At 46.8% G+C, this 25,107-nt stretch overlaps 1 protein-coding gene across 5 annotated transcripts in view; it reads right to left on the bottom strand.

Annotated features, from left to right (window-relative positions):
• Positions 1–25,107, bottom strand: part of COL4A5 (collagen type IV alpha 5 chain) — a 346,840-nt gene that overhangs the window by 159,849 nt on the left and 161,884 nt on the right. For all 5 annotated transcript variants that reach the window (XM_029607613.1, XM_029607611.1, XM_029607615.1 and 2 more), the window contains exons 3-15: positions 18,992–19,081; positions 14,994–15,038; positions 14,322–14,366; positions 14,150–14,212; positions 13,411–13,464; positions 11,303–11,329; positions 7,416–7,496; positions 4,811–4,873; positions 4,506–4,541; positions 4,367–4,408; positions 4,162–4,254; positions 810–863; positions 675–731 (exon numbers count right to left, since the gene is read on the bottom strand). In XM_029607613.1, the coding sequence (XP_029463473.1) occupies positions 675–731; positions 810–863; positions 4,162–4,254; positions 4,367–4,408; positions 4,506–4,541; positions 4,811–4,873; positions 7,416–7,496; positions 11,303–11,329; positions 13,411–13,464; positions 14,150–14,212; positions 14,322–14,366; positions 14,994–15,038; positions 18,992–19,081 (750 nt within the window). The remainder of the gene's footprint in view (positions 1–674; positions 732–809; positions 864–4,161; positions 4,255–4,366; positions 4,409–4,505; positions 4,542–4,810; positions 4,874–7,415; positions 7,497–11,302; positions 11,330–13,410; positions 13,465–14,149; positions 14,213–14,321; positions 14,367–14,993; positions 15,039–18,991; positions 19,082–25,107) is intronic.

The raw sequence follows: 25,107 nt of genomic DNA, 5'->3' as shown, positions 1-25,107 counted from the left end.
GTTTCGGGCTAACAGGGCACCGTGAGGAAAGGAGAAGCAATATTGTCATGAATATGTACACATTTTTGATTTGTTTAAATGTGTCTGTTCATCGCCTTGGGCCTTAGGGGCAGTTTCTTGAGTGACTCTACCCAGACCCATTCCTTAGTAAAGCAGGCCTGTGTTCCCAGGCGTGACGTCCAGCATCTGAGAAATGCTTGCATGCCACGTCCCGTTTAGATGAGATTTGCTGAAAAGTTCAGTGAACACGTAATCTGATCAGCTTATCACAAAAAGTTAAGGTGTGCTAGGACCAGCACCTCCAGGCCAGCCCATGATGCAGGAAAGGTGAAAAATGGTTGCAGGGAGGAGATGGGGATGGGGTGGTTGGCCAGTCCTGATTGTTAAAAGTTTCCATCCTAAGGCACTGTGGTGCTTAAGGATCTTCTGTTTGTAATCAGCATGATCAGGGGAGGTGGATATTGGCAAAGAGCCGAAAGTCTCCCTATAAATACTAGACAGAATAATTTTCTTTGGAGGAATACAGCAGTCGATATTGCTCTTGAATGCTTTCACCCATTTCCAAAACAAAATATTTATACTAAAAGTAACCCATAAGGACACGGTGCCACGTTATCAGCATTGCGTCATTCACAATCGGTTTTGTTTAAGGAAATTTTGAACTGGTTACTTACTCTCTTGCCTGCTTCTCCTGGTTCTCCTTTCTCTCCTTTCATACCACCTGGTGGACCCTGCCAACAAATGCAAACTTAAGCCTCAGTCCATTGATTCCCCTAATGTTCTGAAATGAAGCCTTAATTCTTACTTACAGGAAAACCTTTGGATCCCGGAGGTCCCAAAGGGCCACGCTCACCAGGATCCCCCTGTCAAATATGACAAAAAGATCACGTAAACCAGCAAAGCTAAGCTATTGCTGCTACAAAGAAACAGGATTACTCCAAAACTAAGATCAATTAACAATATTCTTAAGGTGACATGGTATCTCCAGGAGACTGAATGAAGAATATACTTAGGGCAGGATTTTAAGACGTACGTGCAGGCGCACAAATCTACGCCCGATTTTATAACATCACGTGCAACCGTGCGTATGTTATAAAATCCGGGGTCAGCGTGCGCCGGGGGGGTGCACACTTGTGCACCTTGCTCGCGCCGAGCCCTAAGGGAGCCCCAATGGCTTTCCCTGTTCCCTCCACCCCCCCTTTGTTTTGCAAGCTGCGCCTGCCTATGGGCAGGGCCGGCCCACGATCCCCCGACCTAGAGGCCCTATGGAGGCCTCTGGTCACGCCCCCACACCCGGCCCCTTTTTTCAAGCCCCAGTACATACGCGCATCCCAGGGCTTGTGTGTGTCGCCGGGCCTATGCAAAATAGGCTCGGCGCGCGTAGGGCTTTTAAAATCTTCCCCTTAATGTTTACCTTTTTGCTCCTCATATTACACAAGAAATAAAGGTCGGACCATGCTGTTGCCTACAAGGTGCACATGTGGTTGGTGCTGCTGAGTGGTGGGCTTTGATAATATTGGAAAGTAGATATGCTATGGGGGTACCTGAGAAGACTACGCAGAATGGCGTTAGTAATATGTGCCCGAAGTCATTTGCATGCCTCTTCTGAAGCATGGTCCATCTTATGTCTACAGTACCTTGCTTCAACGTCCACCATATTCTACAGGCATCCGAGAGGATGGAAGAGTGTATGGTACCTGCCAACTCACTCATGTCTCTCCTGTGTGGCTTAGGACCAGACTTGTTTACTTTTTAAACCCCATTTCATAGCAGCTGGAAATTTGAGAGCTGTACTCAAAGGTAAACAAAGCACTACAATTTCTGGACTAGCCCATGATGGGAGTTTAAAAAGATCTAAAAAAATGATAGTCACAAGATGCCCCATGGAAGTAACCTACTAGCTCTTCAAAGAAGTCAGATGGCCAATTAAGTCCATCCTGGACTGTAAGTGCAGCTCTTCCTGTCATATTGACTTTTCCCATTGGAGTAAAAATGGTTCCATAGTAAGAAAACCATTCACATAAATGTTGGCATCTTTTAAAATTTCTGAGATATCAAACTATAATAATAGAAGAAGTTCTCATCGTCTTAAGATTGTGGGCAAGTTAATTTTGCATACAAAAGTCCTGAAAGTTTGCACGTCAGTTTGCAGCAACACATTTTTGAAAGAGTGCATCCTTTACCTCAGAATTTAAATTTAATGCAGTCTCCGAAAAGGAAAAAAAATTCACAGAAAAATAAATGGTGCAAGCTAAATCCTGCTGCTAAACAATGCTGGGAGCCCTTTTGGCCAAAAGTGATAAACTGGGATAAATTTCCCCAGTTCTCTTAGCACAAATTCTTCCGTGAATTTTTTTCCATTCCAGAAGTGGCAGGAAATCATAGTTTTGGTCATAAAAGACAAGGGACAAAATCTTTTCCCCTTGTTCAGCTTTCTTCCAGTCTTCAGGGCCACACTAAGAACTCAGTCCTTCTCACTGACTTAGGTTCTCGCAATAGCTCCAATCTCATCCTTTCATTACAGGTCTTTTCGCCACCGTGAAACATTTTCCTAGAAGTCCTTGAGAAATAAAACAGAGGGAGCCAACGTGCCTTGCTACAAAGTCCTTGTCTTGCTGATTGACCTGCCAGCCTTCTACAGTCCAGAACGCCATGGCCATAGTTTGGGAAGAGGGGGAGGGCATATGTAACGGACCAGGAGCAGGCGTGTGTGCTTGCACCCACCACACCTCGGGTACCGCACGACTTAAGACCTAGAGAGGAGTAACGGCAGCCCATGCTGCTGTCCCTGCTCCAGCTTTACAGGACGTGCCAGCTGGCGCAAACTGAGACCGATGTTGCAATGAACGAGATCAACCTACAGGTTGATCTCGTTCATTGGTTTGTGCTGGGCAGCACAAACCGAAAGGATCGGTGAGGACAGCAGCACAGGCTGGCAGAAGACAGAGCGGCCTGGAAGCAGTGGTAGATGGTGCATAAGTGGCAGCAATAAGGTGAGGAGAAATTGATGGAGCTGGGGAAAGGGAGGGGAAGACTGGAGAGATAATGGTTGGGCTGGGCAGCCATGCGGGAGAGGGCACTGAATCAAGGTTTGTGTGAGGGGAACACAGCCTACGGTGGGGGGAGATGCTGGATCATGGCTTTTGGCTCAGAAGTCTTGATCTAGCCTTCCTCCTCCTCGGCCATCACATGTTATATGTAATTAGCTGGTTTTCCTTTCCTTTTTCCTTCTCACTCCAAGTTCTATTTTTCCTTGTTACATGTAACTGCTTTTCCGCACTATTGTTCAAGTTTAAGTTTATTTTGCACTCCTGTTTCATGTGAACCAGCATGATGGGACTTTTGTCTTGAATGTTGGTATATAAAAAACTTAAATAAATAAATAAATAAATGTTGCAGTATATGATGGCCAAGGAGCAAGAGGTGTGAATCAAGAATTTTGAGCCAAAGTGCCACGTCATGCTGGAGCAGCCAAGCCTCTCCTCATTCTTTTAAGTGTGCATGCGTGTGTGTTTGGGGCTGCCGATCATTGCTGTTGTGGTGTGTGTGTGTGTGTCTATGGTGATGTGTTCAGATGACTGAGTTCCTGTCATTCTTGTGGGAAGTGCATGTTTATGTTAGGGCTCAAAACATTCAGACAACAGAAATAGAAAAAAAAAGCATTTTATTTTCAGTTTAGTGACTGGAATGTGTGTCAGCTTTGGGAATGGGTATCTCCTCTACCTTTATTTTTCAGTACAGGAGGAAATGCATTTTTATTTCTATTTCTCCCGTGTTGCACTGCCTGCAGTCTGTCTTCTTGGGGCTTCCTATTTCCATTTCTAAATCATGGTATCTGCGTTCTGCCTATGGGACTGAGCTAAGGGATTCTGCTGGCATGTAGACCCTGTTGTGGGATTCATAGCAGTCCAGCTCGTTTTGTTTTCCCAGTAGTAGGTGTATTGGTGTTCTAGGGCCTGGTGTAATATCAGCGGAATTGCCTTTGTATAGGTTGTGTTGTTGCTGGTGGAGACCTGGGAATAAGTGCCCATTATGACTTCTCTACTCCTTGCCTCCCCCCAGGCCCACCCCCACTCCAATTATGCCTTTGTGGAATAGTAAAGTCATAAGCCAGATGAACAGCAGCAGAACGTGATCAGGAAACATACAGCCCACACTCACCTTATCTCCTTTTTGAACCTCTAATTCACCTGGTTTCTTCTGCTCCACGATTTGTCCAGGTGGCCCTGGGGGCCCCTGAAGACCCGTCTCACCCTAAAGCCCAAAGACAGAGCAAAGGAATATTGCTTTATCAACTTTTCAAACAAAAGGTAAAGGGTATTTAGTGACAGAAGCCCAAGCATTCTCAAGGCTTCTTTCTACTTACCTTTTCACCCTTCGGTCCTTGGAAATTCAAACCCATATTGCCCTGCCGACAGATGAAAATCATAAATATCAGAATAAGATTCTACTACAAAATAAAACAAACTCAATCTATGCACGCACAAATGGGAGACGCTTCATACCTTTGGTCCTGGAAGACCTGGAGGACCAGAAGGCCCCTATTAAGAATGAGAAGGCGATTATTTATCTAATATGGATCATGACAGAAGCTTTGTGCAAAAGATTAGGACACTATTTAAGGTTCATTTTCTCCTTTTAAAAATTAACAGTTTGGTGCAGACTGTAGTATTGGATTGGTGAAGGTCAAGCAAGGTCTAGCTGAAAAAAAAAAAAAAGATACCAAGCAAGTGACTAGTAAGGAGGAGAAAAAAGGCAGATAGATTCTCGCTCCCAGCCTGGAGGTGGAACTGTATGAAATCACTCGTACCATCAGCCCTGGTGGCCCAAAGGGACCAGCTGAACCCGGAATTCCCATGGGACCTGGAGGGCCCTGTGAAGAGAGAAAGACAGACAGACAGGCTGTCATTCTGTAACCCATACAAGGCACAAGATGAGAAGATGCAGCATTTATACAGCACCAGCAGCATTAACTGGGCACACGTGAGACAAGTCACGCAGTCAGGACGCCTTTCCTCTGATGGGCTCGCATTCCAGGGGGTCCCAAAGCCGGTGCTGCTGAGGAGCCAAGCCGGGATCTTGCTACTACACTATATGTAGGGACCTTCGTGTTCAGCTTCTACGTTTTCATGGGAATTTCAAGTCATAACATTCAAACTCCTAGGGAAAATAAAGCAAAAACTGAAAACAAAGGTTCCCTAACTATACTACCTCAGCATACACTCTAGCACCTTCACCTTTTCTAGGGCCAGACGTACGAAAGTGCTCTTCCTGTTTTGTGTCTATGGGGGAAGAAAGTTTAGTTCATTGCTACAATGGCCCCACCCGTCTGATTCTGCACAAAGTCCAGGCCTCTCTCCTCAGTACCTATCATCTCATCTCTGCCCCCTACTCCCCTTCCTCAGGCACTGTGCCCTTCTCCTCCACCTCCATCTTCTGCCCTCCTCAGACTTCCCGAGCCAGTGCCCCACGCTCCCTCTCTGGCCATTCTTCAAGTCCTCTTCGAGGCTGCTTTTACATCTTAATACCCTTCCCACAGACTCTTGTTTGTCTCATCTCTTGTCTGCCTCTGTACAGTACTGTGCATGCCTATACAGCTTTAGAAGTGATAAACGGTAGTAGAAGTTATCGTAGTAGTAATCTGGCCCTAAAATAAATAAAAGTCCTGTTACATAAGCAGGAGGATCCTCAGTTCCTTCTCCGGCACTCTTGTGAAGGCTGCTAGGAACTGCATTTCTGAACAATGCACTAGTCAAGCGCCATCCTCTGCCTCCAGTTACTTCCATCCCTACTTAATATGTTCTGGTACTGGATAGTTCAATTGCAGAACAGGAAGACATATCAGAACAATGGCCTCTACAAACTATGGTCAGACAAACAGAAGCAAAGATCCCCCTTTTGGACACCCAGAGACAGTTATGATAACTTCCCAGCTTGCTCTGCCTGAGCTCTGCCAACGAACCCGTGTTCTAGCAGGAGGTTACAGCATTTGCCTGCCTGCTTAACACCACTGAAAACAATGCACCCTCGGGGCCACCATGCAAATAGGGTTTGGAGAGGCACCTGTCTGTCTCCCCAGCCCTTCAGTGTAAAATTAGGATTCCACCATCTTACTGCGCTTGCATGAACCTCACAAAATGTTGGTCTCCACCTTAATGTCAAGAGCTGCCATCTCTGGGGAAAAAGCTACAACAATTGCATTAATAGAGGCCAATGTACTAACTCATGAGTGGGTTCATGGACATCAACAAGCACTGCATGACTTTTCTCTTATGGTACTGGCTCATTTGAATATTACTGAAACCTCTTCGCAGATGTTTTAGAGTCCACATGAAACCTAGGACTTTATCACAAAAACATAACTCTACCTCTCAGATGAGTAGTTAAGTTTTACAAAACAAAACAAAAAAAGTTTTGTAAAAATTAGCTATGCAAACATAGGTAATGAGCTGCTTTGTATAATTATGCAGCTCATTACCTATTTTGCACAGATTTTGATTGTGCTTTGCAAAGGTGAAATTTTGCATAAAAAATGGAAAATTGTGAAATTTTGCATGTGCTAACAATTGCATGCATGAGACATGTTTTTGCATGTTGATGTGATGCAGCTTAAGAGTATTGGCCTTGTCTGAAAACCACCTGCCTTCCGCTGTCAGAGCAGCAGCCCTGGAACAGGGACAAATTAAATCTGAAATCCTTTTTTCAAGAAGGTAATACCAAAAAGATTACGATTCTGCCTTAGCACCCTGTGACAATGTCTGTGAACGTCAGGATGAGCAGAGAACCAGAAATGACCAGCAGCGTTTAGGTAAATTACCTGACATACAGGCCTGGGGGCAATGGTGGCTGGTGGTAGAATGAGATCCATTGCCCTTGCACCCTCTCATCTCCCTCCCACCCCCTTCCCCATCTGTTGCTCCCTACCATCCTAGAATCCTCCAGCTTCTCGCTCAGTTACGTTTTTGCATCTCTGGTCTTGGTTCATCTTTGGGGCAGCACGACTGCATGTAAGCAGGTAAAACTTCCTTAATGCACCCCTTAGAACACGGCTGGGAGGGTAAAAGCTTTGTCCATAGGATTCTGGTTTACATGAAATGTCTCATAGTAGATGAGGACAGATAAAGGTTCTTTGTTGCACAGTACTACAGCGAGATCCCAGTTGCCTGCTTGGAAGATATTGCTCCTTATCCATCTGTATCCTAACAGAAGGCACTGGCTGCAGGCAGCTTCTCCCCTTCCGTTTAAGAGAAGGTCACTTCCAGGTTCGCGCCATCACAACCAGTCCAGTTTCATACAGTTCACTTTATAAGGCAGGGGTTTTTTTTGTTTTTTTTTTAAATAAACTTGCGGCTGCATTAGGAATAATCATGTGCAACAGGAAATGTGTGAAGACCTACAAATCTGTGACAACTTACAGGTAATCCTGGCAGGCCGGGCAATCCAGATTCTCCTTTCTGTCCTGGCTGTATGGAACCGATAAATTCACCTGGCTCCCCCTATGGAAGAGAGGAAAAAGAATCAATTTTAGACAATCATTCTGTAAATACCACCCTCCGGCTGGGGTATAAAGCAGCCACCAACATGGGGGGCCCAGCCTCTGACAAGTCGAGGCGCTGATGAGGGATGCGAGGGGGAGGCAGGAAACACAGAGACAAACATGGGAGAGCAGCCACCGATGAAGAGCTCAGCCTTCGGATGAGAGACAGGAGACCGCAAGGCAAACCAGGAGATGTAAAGCAACCCTCAATGTTGGGCTCAGCCTCTGATGAGTGACTGAGGAGACCCTGGCAAGGAGGAGGAGGAGGTACTGCCCAGCAGGGTCTGTGGCCAGTTCATTGGTGGAAGAACCAATTTTTTATTTCAAAATACTAAAGTCATTTCAACTCAATTGCTCCCTTAAAACAACAATATTTTTTTTCATTCAAAATACTAACCCCTCCCAAAAAAGACACACGATTTCTCAAGCTTCCTTCAATACACAGAGATTTCAGTAATTGTATGAAATCCACGTCCTGAGTCAGCCCTAAATTAAACTAGATCTATTTCCGCATTTCTGCTCTAACATGAAACACGTGCGAACATAGTACAATGATATTTAACTTAATATAGGGTTAATATATGCCTTGTCACAGTAAAAACAGAAAGTACATGGGGCCGACCCTTCTGTCAGCCACTAGATGGCTCTAGATCCCTTACTATCAGGAGTAACAGCTTAGTGGGATTTTCCATTCCTTTTCAGTCTCTCCACAGAGCTGACTGTGATTGGCTATCCCAAGGGCATAAGGTGGAGCTAACGGTATAGAGAGCGTGGTCATTTTGGGTTGGCTCTTGAAGAGTTAGGAGCTACTTTTACTTTCACCTGCTGAGTTTTTCCTGCGTTCAGAGGAGATTGCTCATCAGTGCACGCCCTGTGTGAGAGGGTCTGCCTCATTTTAAGGAGACAGAGATATCTGGAGATGTTGATCAGGTTTCCATTAATTGTTTCTCATTCTGGGGAACACCCTGTACCCTTTGGAGAGGGGAATGCCCCAATCCAGAAAGCAGGGCCTGAAAACCTATGAGCTACCCCTCTACTCCCTAGAGGAAGCAAAGCAGTGACAGCACTACCCAGTGTGGGATTTTTGGATTTTTATTAATTTGGGGTTTCCCCCCCTTTTTTTTTGTTACTGTGGAGGTGCTTTTTCCCACCCCTCCTCACAAAATTGGAGTTAGGAAATGGAGAATTTTATTCAACACTGGAAACATCAGACTCCTCCCTCCTGAGAAGTCACACAATGTGGAAAGAGTACGGGATTGAAACATCAAGATGTAGAGACTCCCAGCCGGATCTCCACACCATAGGGACCAGGACACAGGCTGTGGGCAAGAGATAGATCTTTGGACTCTCTCATACTTTGGGGTTTCCCAATAGGACTCCCCCTAACAGTTTGGGGCTTGTTCATGGATGAGTAAAACATGGCATGTTCCCCCTCAGGATTTGGAGAGAAGGATAGGAGCTAATCCTCAGAAAGACTATCAGGCCGATACTGTAAAGCATGCGGGGAAAACGGGTGCCCAGCCACCTCTCCTGGATTTATTTATTTTAGAAGATTTCTATACCGTCTTTCACAAATAATAATTTGACCAAAACGGTTTACAAATATTAGAATAACATCAGATAAAATAAAAATAAATAAAAACATCTAATAAAATAAAATAAAAACACAAAAAGTAAATGAAAGAAAGTAAAGTTAAGGAAAAAAATACAATGTATACTTTAAGCCCTAATTCTAACTAATATGTTCTTAAATTAAATTAACTATGTTACGTTTTACAAAAACAGAGTAAAGTCGGAATTTTAAAATAAAATAAAGCTAGGTTTCCCTATCGTATTTAAATGAGGGGTTGTGCTGAAAAGGAGGTGCTAGGGGCAACAGCGGACCCCTAGTGCTTCCTTAGCAGTGGAAGCCCAGGAGAGGTGGCTGTCAGCAGGTTTGGAAACCAGACGTTCAGCTTTACCTGTGCACACACCACGATGCTAACTCGGAGGATGTTCAGAAAAGTTGTATTTTATGCTTTTCTGTAATTTCTGAGCGTAAAGGGGTAGATTTTAAAAGGTGGCGTGCGTGCATATGTATGCCAGACTTTATAACGTCAGTGCGCGTGGTTATAAAATTGAGGGTCGGCGCGTGCAAGGGGGCGCACATTAGTGCAACTTGTGCGCACCGACGCCCGCAGCCTTCCCTCATTCCCTCCCAGGCCGCTCCAATTTAGGAGCGGCCTGGGAGGGAACTTCCATACCCCCTAAATCTATCCTTCTTACCCCTTCCCCTAAATCTACCCTCCCCAGCCCTAATCTAGACCCCTCCCAAATTGTTTTACCTGTTGTGCCTGCCTTTGGGGCAGGCACAGGTTGCGTGCGCTGGCAAATGGCCGCTATGCTGAGGGCCTCTAGCCCCGCCCCCGGACTGTCCCACCCCTCTCTCGTGGCCTGGCCTTTTTAAAATACGCCCGGCGCGAGTAGGGTTTTTAAAATCCGGCCCAAAATGTGCAGATCGGGCGCACATTTTGTTTTTCAGTATCCCAGGCAAATAACTAACAGCCTCATCAACATTTGCATGCGATGAGCGCTATTAGTTTTGGGGGTGTGGACGCGCTGAACCCCTTACTGTATAAGAGGCAGTGGACGCGCGTCCAGCCCGGATTAAGCCGGGTGCTCAGCTGAGCGAGCTTTACAGTCTTGGCCTGAATGTAAATAGCTCAAGCGTACAATTTCATTTGTGGAGAGTGATCGATGTTTTGCATATAATCAGTACATTTTATTTGTCCAGCCTGTCTGTCCCTGAGGAGAATACAATGCCGGAGGAGTACACACACTTACGGAGAAACCCTCCATCACCTGGGCTAAGAAGGATCTCCTTCCCCCCACAGCGAGACCTCTCTCCCTGGGATCTGCAGAGAGAAGGGGGTAGGATGGAACCAACACTTTCACAGCCCTAGGGGAAGCCACAAGCATTTTCTCTGGGCTCCGCTGAGCACCAGTTTAGAAAAACGGCCAGGTCCCTGAAAGAAGAGCTGGTACGGTGCACGGAGGAAACTCAGGCCTTATTCTCTCAGGAAAACAACTATTTGTTTGTTATTCCCCCAAGCTTCTTTCACATTTCAATTGCTATAGCATTCCTGCTTCTTTTATGCTGTGGAGTTTTTCTTGTATATATGTGTATACATGTATGTGCATGTGTGTATGTAGTATGTGCGTGTTTGTATGTATGTGCGTGTGCGTGTATATGTATGTCTTAAAAAATAAAGAGCTACAAAAGAAAAAAAAAGTGAATAGCGCTTTTATCTTGCACTCTAGCCCCAGGAGAGGCATTCTGACTTAAATGACTTGCATGAGTGTCTAGTGCTATTACAGAGCACAATAGGCCTGCAGGTGGCAGAAATAATCTGTGTTTGGGGGTTTTTTTTGTAAGAAAAGTTATCTAGGTAGGTATTTTCAGAGTTAGTAAATCCCAGTACCTTTCAGTGGTTATTTTCTTCCAGGTTATGCCAAGTCACCAACCTGGAACTTTTTAAACTTGGTTCATATTCCCCATGGAGAAAAAGTGTCTGCTGCCACTGAACTGATCCGGTATCTTTATTTAGAAAAATGAGCACTGGTATCTTCCTGCTCCTGCCATGGCTGGGCCCTCTCACGGAGAATGGCTATGACAGGGGGTCACTATCTGCTAGGATTCAGCAGTGGTCAGAAAGAAATAGAGAGCTGCACATATACAATCCCTACCTTCAGTCTTCAAGCAGAGTTATTCAAGGAAGCACTTACCTTCAGACCTGGCAGACCTGGAGGCCCCTGTGTTAAAAGATTTAGCAATAAAATATTTATTAGTTTCAATGAAGCCAGTTATATCACCTTTACAAAACATTAAGCTAAAAGCTCACAAATCCAAAGTTACGTTTAATAGGTTGCTGATTACTATTAAATCCCACCATCCAAAAAAAAAAAAAAGCGAGTTCAGTGGCTCAGAGGTTAGGAGGGGGTAGGAGGTGGTGCGCGCTGCCATGCAAAGGACCTGGGTTCAGTTCTCAGGCCTGGGGACGGCTGTGGAGGCAGTGCTCACAGTTCCTGAGAGGATGGAATCGCGGGCAGTTGCTCACTGGCGACACCTAGTGGCCAGACCAAGGGCCTACATCAGCTAGAGGAGGCTGAATTTTGTAATCCCCTCTCCCTCCCCTTCTGGCAGAGGCCGCCACTGCGATGGCTGAACTGAGTTGGGAAGTAAGATTCAAAACAGATAAACCCCCCCGCCTCCCCAGAGTAGTTATCACTGAGGGTTTATGACACTGTAGCCCTACAGAGGCTGGGGCTCTGGTTCACATTGAAGCCCAAAGGAACAGGAGCAAAACCCCTTCTCTCCCCGACCCCCCCCCCCCCCCAAAAAAAGTGAGAAATGGGTAATTACTGAGAACAAAGAAAAAAGCATGTGGGATTCTGGGCAATCAAAAGGTCCTTGTAGGAACAGAAAAACCGTGTGCTGACCTTAGGCCTCTGAAGCTCAGATGCAATGTACAGGTTTCACATCCTTTAAATATTGCCCTATATATATATATAATTATATATATCTCTCTATCCCATTATGTCTGCAATGTCAAGGCAGGGTGTTTGCAGCCGACCTCGGGCTACTCTATACAGACGCCGCATGGTAACTCCAGTTGGGGACCAGAGATTGGGTTTCTGCTTAACGCCTCCTCAAGCTCTCGTTAAGCACTCGCCAACCACCTCAGAAGATGTCGAGGGACCTTCTGAGGGCGAGTCGTAGGTGACTCCATACTTTAGGGTGGTAGAACCCCACCAGACGCAAACCTGCAACTTCCGAAAGCTACTCAAGGAATGTATTTATTTCAATGAGATTATCACATCAAGTCTTTTTTTTTTTAATTTACCTTATTTCTGTGGCCTTCCTGGTAACATTTCAAGGAAGGTTTCACAGCGAGAGGTGAGCACCTCCAACATTTTGTTTCATTTTCATTATCTTTTTGGGAGGGGGTGGGAATCTGCTTTCAGTTCATTTAATGTTTATTTTGAATTGGGTTATTTGCGAAACCAAAAAGAAACATTAAAAAAAACAAAAACAACACCTTATGTGAAAGGGGATACAGGAGAACCTCCCAAAACACCGCAGCCAGAGATCTGGCCTGGTCCACCTTAAGCCTAAAAACAGAGAATCCTGGCCGGGGTGGAGGTCCCGGGGACGGTGCACAACTAGCCAAGCTCAGGGGCGAGAAGGAAGCCACAGAAAGAGCTGGAAGAATAGCAGAGCTGCTTTTGTCGCTAATAAAGAAGTTTATGCAAGATTTCTGCCAGCGTCCAGCCTGAATCTGTCCTCTGGCCACCCTACAACCACCCTCAGTACCACACCCTAAAGCAAACAATAATAGGGCTTCCCTGGGCCCATTGCAATCCCCTCCTGCCCCTCTCAGAAAAGTTGCCGGGGCCCAGCCCCCCCATTTACCCCTTCCGTAGGGGTCCTGGTTAGTGAAAGGGGTGGGCGTGATGCCCCCTCGCTTCCTGCCCTGGAACGTTGCTTGATAACGACTACGGCTGGGGGCCCTGAGATCAGTACCATAGTGGCGTCACCTCGATGCCCGCTGGCACCATTTTGCTGTACGGTTGCATGCATGGACTGACAATGGCGTGGTTTTTTTTTTTTTGTTTTAATTGTGACATTGTTTTCAAAATGAACAATGAAATTTCATTGGCTTTTCTTTCGTTCTGTTTTGAAAATGAAATGAAACAAAATAGGAAATGTGATTGATATTTGCTTCATATGAATGCACCTCCCTATTCACAGCTACAAGTACATTTATGACAGCTGAAAATATTTTCAAGGAATAAACAATGAAATTTGAAGGTTTTTTTTTGTTTTTACTTACAGGGGGTCCCAGTAACCCTGGTAAACCTGAACTTCCAGGAAAACCATGTTCTCCCTTTAAAAAAGAAAAAAAAAAAAAAAGATATAACTCTCAGTACTGCCTGGTATGTGGCAGAGAGAGAAGCATCACGGAAAATATCACAGCAGTTCTGCAACATCAAAGCTTGTGCTACAGAACAAAGCTACCGGCGGCAAATTTTGTTTTACGCCCCCGGGATTTGTAAGCACAGGCACCGTCCTCCACGTTAGGAACAAGTGACAGCACTTAGAATAAGGATCAGGAACACCAAAGCTAATCGCATCCCTAGCGAGGTACAGCGTCTAGACGAGATGCTAACGAGATCTGCGCCACCAGGATCATGAACCATAACCGGTGCCTGGGAGTTCTGACTACTGCCAAACTTACAAAGGGAACTGCAGCCCGGCTCTTCGATTCCTTATTCCTGTGCCATGCGACTGTATCGATACCATCCCCATGCAGTCACAGAAAAAGGACAAAGGCTTTCAAAAGTCCTTCCACTAAGGGTGCAGAAAACCGTCAGGACCCAGCTTTCTCCCACAGGGAACCGCAGTAAGCAGAATCAGCAGAGTCCGTGTGGTTTTTTCCCCCCATTACCTGTACCTGTCTCGATGCCCTGATGTGGGCCCCAGGTGAAGATTAAAGTGATAAGGAAGGCATGCAAAAGACCATTTCTAGCAGGATCTGACTGGATTCGGATCATATAAATGCTTCGTCCTACCTTTGTGCCATTGCATCCTGGGATACCTGCAGGTCCTGGTGCCCCGTCCTGGCCAGGTAAACCCTGCACAAGCAGAGGGAGAATGAGATCATTCAACAGGACAAAACTGCAATCAAATTCGTACTAAATATCTGCTTCATCTTTGCGATAAGTCATGTTGAATGCTACTTACAGGAAGGCCTGGGGTGCCTGGGAACCCAGGAAGTCCAGGGGGGCCCTGCAAAGAGTAAGGCATCGAGCAAAGGAAAAAAGATTAAATAATTCCAAACTAACAAACGGCATCCGTGCAGAAAGAAAAATGAATAAATCAGATAGCAAACATCCCCTCACTTTATAAGCAGTAGATAATATTTTTTAAAAATCAAGCTTCTAAAGATTGCGTCATTTTTTTAATCCTATATCCAACTAATTTTCTCTTGTGTACAGAATATGTGAGTCACGCACAAAAGACCCTGCTCGTGATATAACTGCTGTGTGCGCAATAACATAATTAACGAGGTAGTCCCGGCCTTGCAATAACACTGGAGAGAGAGGAGATGCATATTCTGCACATGGGTAACAGACGTGCAGCAGGACAGGCAGGCTGAAGCATCCGAGTCCGGGAGGGACACTTCCTCAGCTGTCGCAGCCCTCGCTCATCACAGCAGGCTGAAGAATTACAGAATCCCCCTGCTCTCCGTATCTGGGGGTTAATAATCCAGTGGAGTCCAGGAGTAGCCAAGACTAATCCCTTCTGCCATCATCTCTCTCTGCATGCACTAAAGATGGACTGGTTCACCTCCGCACAGCACCTAACCCTCCCCCGGCCTCCCCCACAACCCGTCCAAACTCTGCTCGTACTAACTCTGATTCCTTTGGGTCCGGTTGGTCCTGGAAGTCCGTTATCACCCTGCAGATGAACGAAAAACGGGAAATTAATAAAATAACTCATCTGTCTTTCCAAACATGTCATGCTGGTCCCTAATTTATTATTGAAGGGATGGGGGGGCTATTTAACCTGCCCTTTCAGAACTGCTCAGGGTGGCTTACACACTCACAAAATCTAATACATCCCGGCACGGTCCCTGCTTAACCTCTACCTACAGAATACAACGGGCTGTATCTTTTTCCACAGCAGGGTGTGTGTACTGGGAGCGTTCCTATAAGCACCATCTAGGGCTATAAGGGCCTTCTCTTCCAGCTGTTTGCCTCCTCACTGGTGCATTAACCTGCCCTTTCAGAACTGCTCAGGGTGGCTTACACACACACAAAATCTAATACATCCCGGCACAGTCCCTGCTTAACCTCTACCTACAGAATACAACGGGCTGTATCTTTTTCCACAGCAGGGTGTGTGTACTGGGAGCGTTCCTATAAGCACCATCTAGGGCTATAAGGGCCTTCTCTTCCAGTTGTTTGCCTCCTCGCTGGTGCAGAAACCAGACGAGTGGAGCTACATTTTTTCCATGGAGGGAGTAAATCTAAATAAACTCAGCTCCAAGGCCTAACACCTATCTTTATTGTTTGTTTGTTTTTTTGGGAAGAGCCCAGATAGGAAATCATGGGGACGCCAGGCTGCCCTTGGAAGTCTCATTAGTTATCTCAGTGGAAGATGGGATTGATCGTTCTGAAGCTGAATTGTGCAGGATTTCGTTTTAAATGAATTCAATGAAGAGCTAAGGATATTTTGGGTTTTGCTCCGGACTGCTGTGGACGTGGAGTGTGATGGAGACCCAGTTTTTGGGATTAATAAACCTGGTATTATTAGAACCAGCAACTGATGATGTGGATCAAGCTGCTCGCTTCAGGTTCGAGTTTCCATGAGGTGGACGGGCCTGTGAAGTGTGGGTCCCAGGCCACCAATTTACTGGGGGAAGGGGAGGACGGGAAAGGGAATCTGTTCATCCACAGTCCAGTAAAAATCATTCTCTGACCCTTGTCCACTGCATCGTCTGCTCCACCTGTTTTTGTGAGCAGTGAAAGGTTTGTAGTCCCAGCCACAGGTTACATTTTGAGGGCAATATTTAATAGCGTGCGTGCATAACTCAGCACATACGCACGTACGTAGGCGCACCAAAAACGATGCCTGTATTTTCTGGGGACTGCAGCTTTAAAAGGATAGAAACCAGGCAGAGTGGGTCCAGAGAAAGACTACCAAAATGGCCAGGGGCAGACTTAAAGATCTAAACATGGCCACCCCTGGAGGAAAAGACGGGATAGGGGAGATGTGAGAGAGATTTAAATAACTCCAAGGTATCAATGCACGGGGTCTCTTTCAAAGGCAAGGAGGCGCTGGAAGTGAGAGAGGAGTAACCCAATGAAATAGTTTTCCTCAGAAAGCTTGGGAGATGCAGGGAAGAGCCTCCCAGTGCAGGAGGTGCAGACAAGGACTGCGTCTGAACCCAAGAAAGCACGGGACAGGCACAGGGCGTCTCGGAGGGAGTGGCAGTTTTTGTGGGCCTATGGTCTTTTTCTGCCATCAAATTTCTTACAAACTGTGCAGCGAGAGCTCAGATCCGCATGGTTTATATCCGGCTATTTTATAAAAGCGCACGTTTATATTGTACCCTAACCTAATCGTGAGATTTATATGCTACCCCCGCACTCAGAGGACCTCCCAGGATGGCTTGTAAAATGCAAAAATACATTTCCAAAAATAGGAATAGAAAAAACCCCATAAATACCACTCATAATTACATACACAGTCCAAAAAGCAATTCCTAAACAATACAATACAATAAATTCACATATTAAAAATCCCAGCACCCAACTAACGCTCACTCCCACTCGCATTAGCTAAATAACCCAATCTAACAGGGGCACCTAATAACCCTCGGGTTCTGCGAGGAGGCGGCAGGGAGGTTATGAAGTTGCCTGATGTACGTGTGCATCCCGCTTAGGGAAACGCTTCAGCACATGCTCCCAAGCCCCAGTTTGCCGAGGCCATCACTGGTGGACCCTTCCGCCGTTTACCTGCTCCCTCTCCCGTTTTCTCCAGAACTGCAGAGAAACGTCCGATTTCGTTTCCCCGACCTGAATAGCGGCGCTCAAAGCACGCGTGCCTGTTTGATGACAGACAGGCCCACTCCGTTTATAAAACGCATCCAACGCCTGCGCCCAGACAAACCTCACCCTGCGCACGCACTCCTGACCTTCCGCACGCTCGCCCATATCTGCCGGCTTCAAACACAACCCTCCCCGAGCCAGGTCTGAAAAGTTACCCCCTGTTATGTACTCCCGTGGGGGTTACAGGGGGTTGGAGGTTACGACTCGACCATGATATAATACGAAGTTACAATGTAAAGTAAGTAATATAAATCTTACTGGATCTGCATTACACTGTAAACCGCTGTGATATGCCAGATCGAACAACGGTACATAAAAACAAACAAATACATAAATACATAAAGGAAATATTGCATTTTCCCTAGATTGACACCTATTTATCAAAAGCACATTTCCAGCACTGGTTTAAAAAACAAAAAAAAAAAAACCAAAAAAACTGAAGTTGCTCATTTTTTACTATAAAATACTAATTTGAATAATTGCAAAAGAAATCAAATTGGTGTTTATAGATGAAAAACTGTATCAGATGTTAAGAGAAATACATCTGATTCAATTATACAAGGAACATTTGCAATTTGATGCCAAATTAAGTTCAGGGTATGTTAAAAAAAAACAAAAAAAACCCCAACAAATCTTCAGTCAATAGAAAATGTGTTAAAAACCTGTGTCCATCGGCAGCCACGGTAGCGCCAGGGCACGTGGCAGCTGCTGATAAACAAATAAAAGATGGGTTTATTATGTGAGGTGCTGTGCACGGTTACTGAGCTGCTCCTGGCAAAGCTGCACTGCCATCTAACGGCTGAAAGGGCAATGTGCAACTCCTCTCGTTGATGGCAATAAAAAACCCCCAAAGTTTCTCAGTAGCAGCCTGAAGAGATGCAGGGTAAGGATGCAGGCTTGAGAGGCTCGGTCAGATCAAACCTTCTGAATTATGATTTCCACCTCACAGTTGTCCTTTGCTAGTGAGGCCTGTGGGTCCATGGCTGGCTCCAGGCAAACGGTGCCCCGGGCAAATATCACGGATGACCCCTCCCAACCCGACCCTCGCGGCCCTGTGGCTGCATGGATACGCGGGAGCGGAGGTGCACGTAAGCTCTCTCTACAAGCGAGCACCCTCCTCCCCCAACAACCTCTCCCCTAGCACCTGCCCTTGACTCTTACCCCTTCATCCCGAGCATCCACTCCCCTGTTTCCTGAAACCCATTTCGTGTATTTTCTGCCCTATTAACCCCCCTTCCCTATCCCCAGCACCTCCCCCTTGCCTCCCCCCCCATCTTGCTCTGCCGCCAGCACCACATCTGCCTGCTCCTTCTGCCTCTTCTCCGGTTTAGCGGCAGAGTTTCTGCAACCATTCCACCCGGTCTGTGCCGGCACTGCGAGCACGCTCAGAACTCACGGCCTGGCACTCCCCGCATGCCGTCACGACACACGAGATTCAGCCCCCGAGTTCCGAATCTGCCCCCCCCCAGGGCTGGCACCCACAGGAAGGAGCAGTGACGGCGGTGGCACTGGCCCAACTCCGGCTCTTCCCGCTCTCCCGCCAGCGCTGAGTAGCCCAGCACGCGCAGCTTACCTGCGGGAAACCCTGCTCGGCAATGCATGCATGCACGCACCACAGGTGGTGGCAACCGCAGGCCATCGGCATCCCTTTGCTGCACGGTGCCCTGGGCAACCACCCTGCTCGCCTTGCCCAAAAGCTGGCCCTGTGCAGTTCAGCAAAGACCCCAGTGCAGAGCCCCCAGAGGGGGTGGTGAATCCTTCTCTCTTTGGAATAGCGCTGCTTTCTGATGCACTCACCTTTGCCCCTCTTGGTCCAGGAGGTCCCTCAAGTCCTGGAAACCCAGGTAGGCCTGGCTGACCTTCTAAACCCGGCCATCCCCTTTCGCCCTACAGCAAAATGAGAAAAAGAAAACAGTTCAGGCAGGAAATGCACATTTCTGGGCAATTCACAATAATTCTTTTGAAGAAAAGCACAATGGACAATACAAGAAAGAAAAATACATGTTTAAGAATTGCCCAGTCTCAAAAAGCTCTGCGTGATGTACAATAAAATTAAAACCACCACAAAATTATAAAAGTAAATAAAACGAGCAAAAGAAACTTTAGCATACAGAAAACAGCAGCAGACAAAACACACAATAACCATCAACTTGTCCTGCCTAACCAGTGATTCCTTTTTTTTTTCTTCGTTTGTAATGGTAAGGAGTGCCTCGAGCTGCATTAGTAAAAGGATCTGAACTGTAGTGCTTGTGCAGAAGAGGAACACAGGGAGGGATCCTGTGTCACTTGAAGTTTGTAACAGAATTTTACGCTATGGAAGGACTGAGCAAGTATTTTGTAACGCATTGCAAATTAAGCCTGGGTGGTTCTTGAGGTAACGCCTGTCTGAAAAAGGACAAATTTCCATAGAATATATAATGCACATTCCAGCTAGAGCTGGCAAGTACCCAACTCACTTGACCTGCGAGTATAGCATCAGATGGATCTAATGTTACAGCCACTGACATAGCTGGGGGCTCTTCAGATTTGGCCCGGAGACTCGAATTCTAAAGGAATTGCTGGGTATCCTGGCCAACATCAGGGAACTCTGGGTCTGAACCCACCCATTGAGGGTTCAGGGTGAGGAGAGAGAATGAGTGAGCACCTGTGTGAATGAGAGAGAATGAGTGTGGTTGTGGGAGAAGGAGAAGAGTGAGTGAGTGAATGAATGTGCATGTGTGTGAGTGTGCATGTGTGAGAGAGAAGAGTATGCATGGGCATGTGTGTAAGCATTCACATATGTGAAGAGGAGGGGAAGTGAGGGAGGGAACGAGCACGTGTAAGAGCATGCATGAAAGCGGGGGAGAAGTGAGCGTGCACACATGTGGAAGAGGAGGAGAAGAGTGAGGGAACAAGCTCTTGTGTGTGTGTGAGAGTGGGAGAATAGGAGGAGTGAGAGAGTGTGTGCGCGCATCTGAGAAAGAGTATGAGAGTCGACATGTGAGTGTGAGTATGTGAGAGTTTGTGCACCTGCTGCTCCTGCCGCTGGCCACCTCTCCCTTGCTGATCTGCAATAATCTCAGGGTGACAGGAAACGAAACGTTCCCACGGATGGTTACTGAGTACAGACCTATGAGGTGCGCATTGAAACAGAAACGCTGAGCACTGCAGGGCAAATTCAATTTGCACGCACAGTTTTCCTGCCCCTGGGAGCACCTCCTCGCAAGGTGGCTAAAAGTCATGCAAATCTTTAAGGTGAGCAATTTTCAGTTGCCCGATTTGCCCAGGTAACTGCTTTTTATTTTACCCCAGGAAAGTGCTCGGGAGATTGCTCGTGCCATGAAAAGAAAAGACTTGGTTCAGTTTACGAGCGAACCGGCACCGGCGGGAGGCAGGGAAAACGACAGCGTGGAGACGGAGACCTGCCCTGGGTGTCCGGCGGGAGATCTGTGGCAGGAACCTGGGATATTTGTTTCACGTGTCACAAAATGTTGCCTTCAGTAAGGCTCTGTGGCCTCTTACCCTGTCGTTTGCTGGGAGAAGGGCCGGGGACAGAGAATGAGAAGATAGCTTAGCAATGCTGCACGGGAACAGATTCTCAGACCTTCCAGGAAACGCAGGCCTTAGTTGGGCCAGGACAAAAGGAAACACAGATTTGCTGCCAGTGCCTCTCTGATGGAGGCAGTGAAAGACAAAACGTATGAACTCAGAGGCTTCCAGTGAATGCTCCTGCCTGGATTAGCAGCTCATCTTGTTTGGAGTCCACCTTAAAGCAATGCAGCAGGCGCAGAGCTAACCTCAAGGGGGGACTCCAGCACGCAGCGGCTGGCAAGGTCGCCCCTTCCTCCATCCGCAGGCCGGTGAGGGCGGCAGACACCGGGCTGGGCAGCGCTCCAGGACTCTACCACAGACTCTCCCCTCAGGGAATTCTTTCAGACTAATTACAGCGCAGGCACTCGCTTATTTCCTCCTCTAATCACTGTATTTTGACAGATGCCAGGTATGTGAAGGATGAGTGAGATTAAAGTCTGGATTCTTTGTGTGTTGTAGCAGAAGGGTTTTCCTTCTGTCAGAAGAGCGGCGGCGTGAGCTGTGAATACAGCCTGGATCACCCCCCCCCCCCTAATGCCCAACATTTTTGTGAAAATCGCCAAGTCGGGGTGATTGGATATTGCATTTTTTTGTCCCCCTCACTAAAGGGCACCATTCGGCTCCCCAGTGGCAAAAAAAAAATAAAATAAATTGTGTCGGGGGAGGGGAAGAGCATCTATGCCCGTCCTTGAGGGCCACAAACCAATCGGGGTTTCAGGATATCCCTAATGAATATGCAGGAAATAGATTTGCGTATAAATGAGGTAGAGTGCATGCAAATCTCTCTCCTGCATATTCATTAGGGATATCCTGAAAACCTTTGGACTATGCCAATATTTTCCTTCCTCCCTCAATCAGACCTTCTATCTGTGCTGATCCCTTAAAGATGAGAAGACAGAATAGTTTCTGGTTTTTAACTGGGGGAGGAGTCAAGATGGCAGCGTGCTGAGCTCTTCATGCACTGCCCTGGTTTTCTGCTCTTCTGATTTCTTGATTTTCTAATGCAGTTGTGCTGGCTAAGAGGAAAGGAAGACCGAGGCAATTCCTCTCTGAACCCCTGGTCTTACCCGGTCAATGCACATCATGAGCCGGTCACTATTGTAAGGGGTCCGTTGTGTGTTTGGTGAAGGGAGCACCAGACACACTGGATGTATTGAGGCAGCCGGGATTCCCAGTCAGCGTGATGCTGGCACAGTCGCAGGTCACTGGCTTGACTGTCTTTCCTGCGGGAGGGGCCGCTGCTGGAGAAGAGTTAAGTCATGGCTCGGAGGAATCACAAACCTGCCAGTCTGGAGAAAATACTTTGCGACTCCTGATTAGACTTGCAGAAGCCTCTCTGGACTCATTATGGTCAGTGTTGGTGCAGGTAGACAGTGCTACATCTAACCATATTGCTGATATACGGCTCTTAGGTAAAACAGTCTCGGACTTATGTGAGGCCTAATCTAAAAAATTCCAAGACTTGGAACTTCCGGTTACTCGCTGAGGAGGGGAGGTGTGTGTCGACTTAGCTCACGCTCTCACTGAAAAAAATAACTTGTTTGCCGCTGCATATATTCCCTTCTTGCTGGAATCTCGATTTGTAAAGAAATGGGTAATCAATCGATAACTGAGATGTGGCTTTAAACAGCCCCAAAATCGAAACAACAATCGCCTGCTAATGAGGAAGAGTCAGCGTCAGACAATGACCCAGAAAATATGGCGGAGGTGCTGCTGGAGCAAGAGGCCTTCATTTAAGATCTGATGGAGCAATTCGCTGAGAACTCTCAAAAATTGGACTCCCGCTTGGGAATTATTGTCAAAAAAGTTGCAGATTTGGTGAAACTAGGCCAGGAGAATGCGGTGAGACTTGAGGAACAGGAATCTAATATGGCAGATTTGGAAATGGTAATGTCGACAGTAAGTGCAAAAGTTGATAAGGAAGACCGAAATTATAAGGCACTTATTGAGAAGCTGGATGACCCGGTGTAACATTCTTATTCTGGGTATCCCTGAACTAGTGGAAGGAGCCGATGTGGTGGAGTTCTTTCCGAAATGGCTGCCAACCATTTTGATTCTCAAGACTGGCAGAGCTGCACATCGTGCTCTTGCTCCCATACCTACGGCTGGCAATCGACCAAGGGTGGTTATTCTTAAGTTACACAACTACACAGATAAAAATACAATTCTTACTGCAGCCAGAGAGATGAAGGAGTTAATGTTTCAAGGCAACAAAGACCATGTTTTTTCCGGATTTTTCTGTGGTCTTACAGCGGAAATGGCAGGCTTTCGCGGGAATAAAAAAAAAGTACTGCAAAAATTGAATTTGCGATATGCATTGCTGTATCCAGCGAAACTGAAGATCTTTGCACATGGCAAGACCTCGGTTTGAACATGGTGAAGGAAGCTGAGCAATGGTTGAAGGATAACAATTGTACTTCTGATTGTTAGACAGTGCAGGTCTGATACCTATATGTTATTTGGCAGCGACACAAATACATGGGAGCTAATGTCGATGGCTTTATAGGTGGTCATGTATGGAAGTTCCAGTATTGGTATAAAGATAGATAATCAAACCAAATTGCGTGCATCCACGTGTGCGCTATTCCCAGCACACGCACATGGACGAGATCCATTTATAAAAGGCATGCATTGGCGCACATGTTATAAAATACGATATCTGCGTGCACATGCGTGCCGGAATTTTATTATCTGAGTGCGCATGTGCAGACAGCCCACGACTCGCGCGCAGGGAATTTTCTAAAGTACGTACGGCGACGCAATCGGGCCTTTCCTCAGTTCCCTCCCAGTCCCCTTCAATTAAGGAGCGGATTGGGAGGGACCTTTCCTATAACCATACCTACCCTTCCTCCTTTTTCCCCTCTCCTTCCCGACCCCTAAACTAAACCTATCCCCTGTTTTTTTGTTTTCATACTTACTGCTCCTCTGGAAGCTACTTCCTTGTGCCGGCAGCCAGCCGGCGCATGCTCCTCAGGACAGGGCTTAATGGCCACTGTCCCAGCCATCCCCCACCCCACCCTACCCCCAGCCCATCCCTTTGGCACATATCGGGGGTTACACACATGGCTGGGGCCTTTCAAAAATGCGCACGGCACGCACAGGGCCCAGCCACTCATATAACCCCGAAATTTTATGCATGCTGGCTTTTTAAAATTTACTTGTTAATTTCCAGAGATGGAGTATTTTTTGATTCCAAGTATTCTTAGTTTTTTGCATTTTTTACTCGTTTGTTTCCTGTGGATTAATTTATGGATTTTTGTTTTTCATATTGTTAATACAACTACACATCTGAAGATCTTTCTTGAGGACCCTGTTTCCCCAATCTCAGAGCTGGTACGCCAGTTGGCTTTTGTTCACTGTTTTCCTCATCTATATTTGCAGCGGTTGAGACTTGAAGCCGGCGCTGATGGTGATACAACAGAAGCTGGTATTGCTTTCCTTCATCCTGGATAGGGAGAACTGGGGCCTACATTTTGCACTTTGGACTCTATTTTCGTTATTTTTATATATATTTTTTTGTTTATTTCAGATTGGAGTGCGGCTTATTACTGTTGCGCTGGAGGTGGATTCTTGGGCTGAGGTGGGGTTGACGCAACCCGTAGGCAAGGACCTACGGGTCCCCACCATCAGCAGGTAGAGTGGGCTGAAGCTAGAGGCCACTGAAGCTTCACCTATACCAGCCCACGTTCCCCTCGGGTTGAGCCTTTGGGTGCTGGGGCCGGCAGGACTTAGGCGGGCCTCGAGATAGGTAATTGAAGGTAGATGGTTCATCCCAGAGACAGCAGCCAGCAGGTGGCGTAATTCTATCCAAGATGGGTTATGGAACTGGAACCCAAGCACCAAGGAACAAGGAGAGACTGAGGGTGCTTGAGCAAAGGAAGGCCGAAGCCTTGTAAGTCCACGTCCAGAGGATAGAGGCAGAGGAGTCACTGTCTGACTCGGATGGAAGCTGGTGGCCAGAGGAGACTGTAGCAAGCAACGTGGAACTCTGGACAAGAAAGAGTCTGTAGCAATGGTCAGGGAGCAGAGAAGGCAGGCGTGGTCAAGCGTAGCAATGGTCAAGGCACGGAGAAGGCAAATGTGGATAGGCGTAGCAGTGGTCAGGCTTGGGGAAGGCAGATGTACCGGAGGTCAGGCTTGGAGATAGTCACAAGGCAGAGGCAGGCAAAGCAAGGACAAAGTCTGTGAAATCAATCTGAGGTAAGGAGCAGGGTAGGAACGAAGAGACAGGAACCAGGAGCAACGAGGAATCAGGAACACAAGGCTGAGACGAATCTCTAAAGGCAACGAGCACTCGATCAACAGGGAACCGAGGAGACCTGTTGCAAGGGCAATGCTTAGGA

The sequence above is a fragment of the Rhinatrema bivittatum genome, chromosome 6 (assembly GCF_901001135.1).
Source record: "Rhinatrema bivittatum chromosome 6, aRhiBiv1.1, whole genome shotgun sequence".
NCBI classification, from domain to species: Eukaryota; Metazoa; Chordata; class Amphibia; order Gymnophiona; family Rhinatrematidae; genus Rhinatrema; species Rhinatrema bivittatum.
The sequence above is the reverse complement of the archived record's forward strand: the minus strand, read 5'-3'. Positions and strand labels throughout refer to the sequence as shown.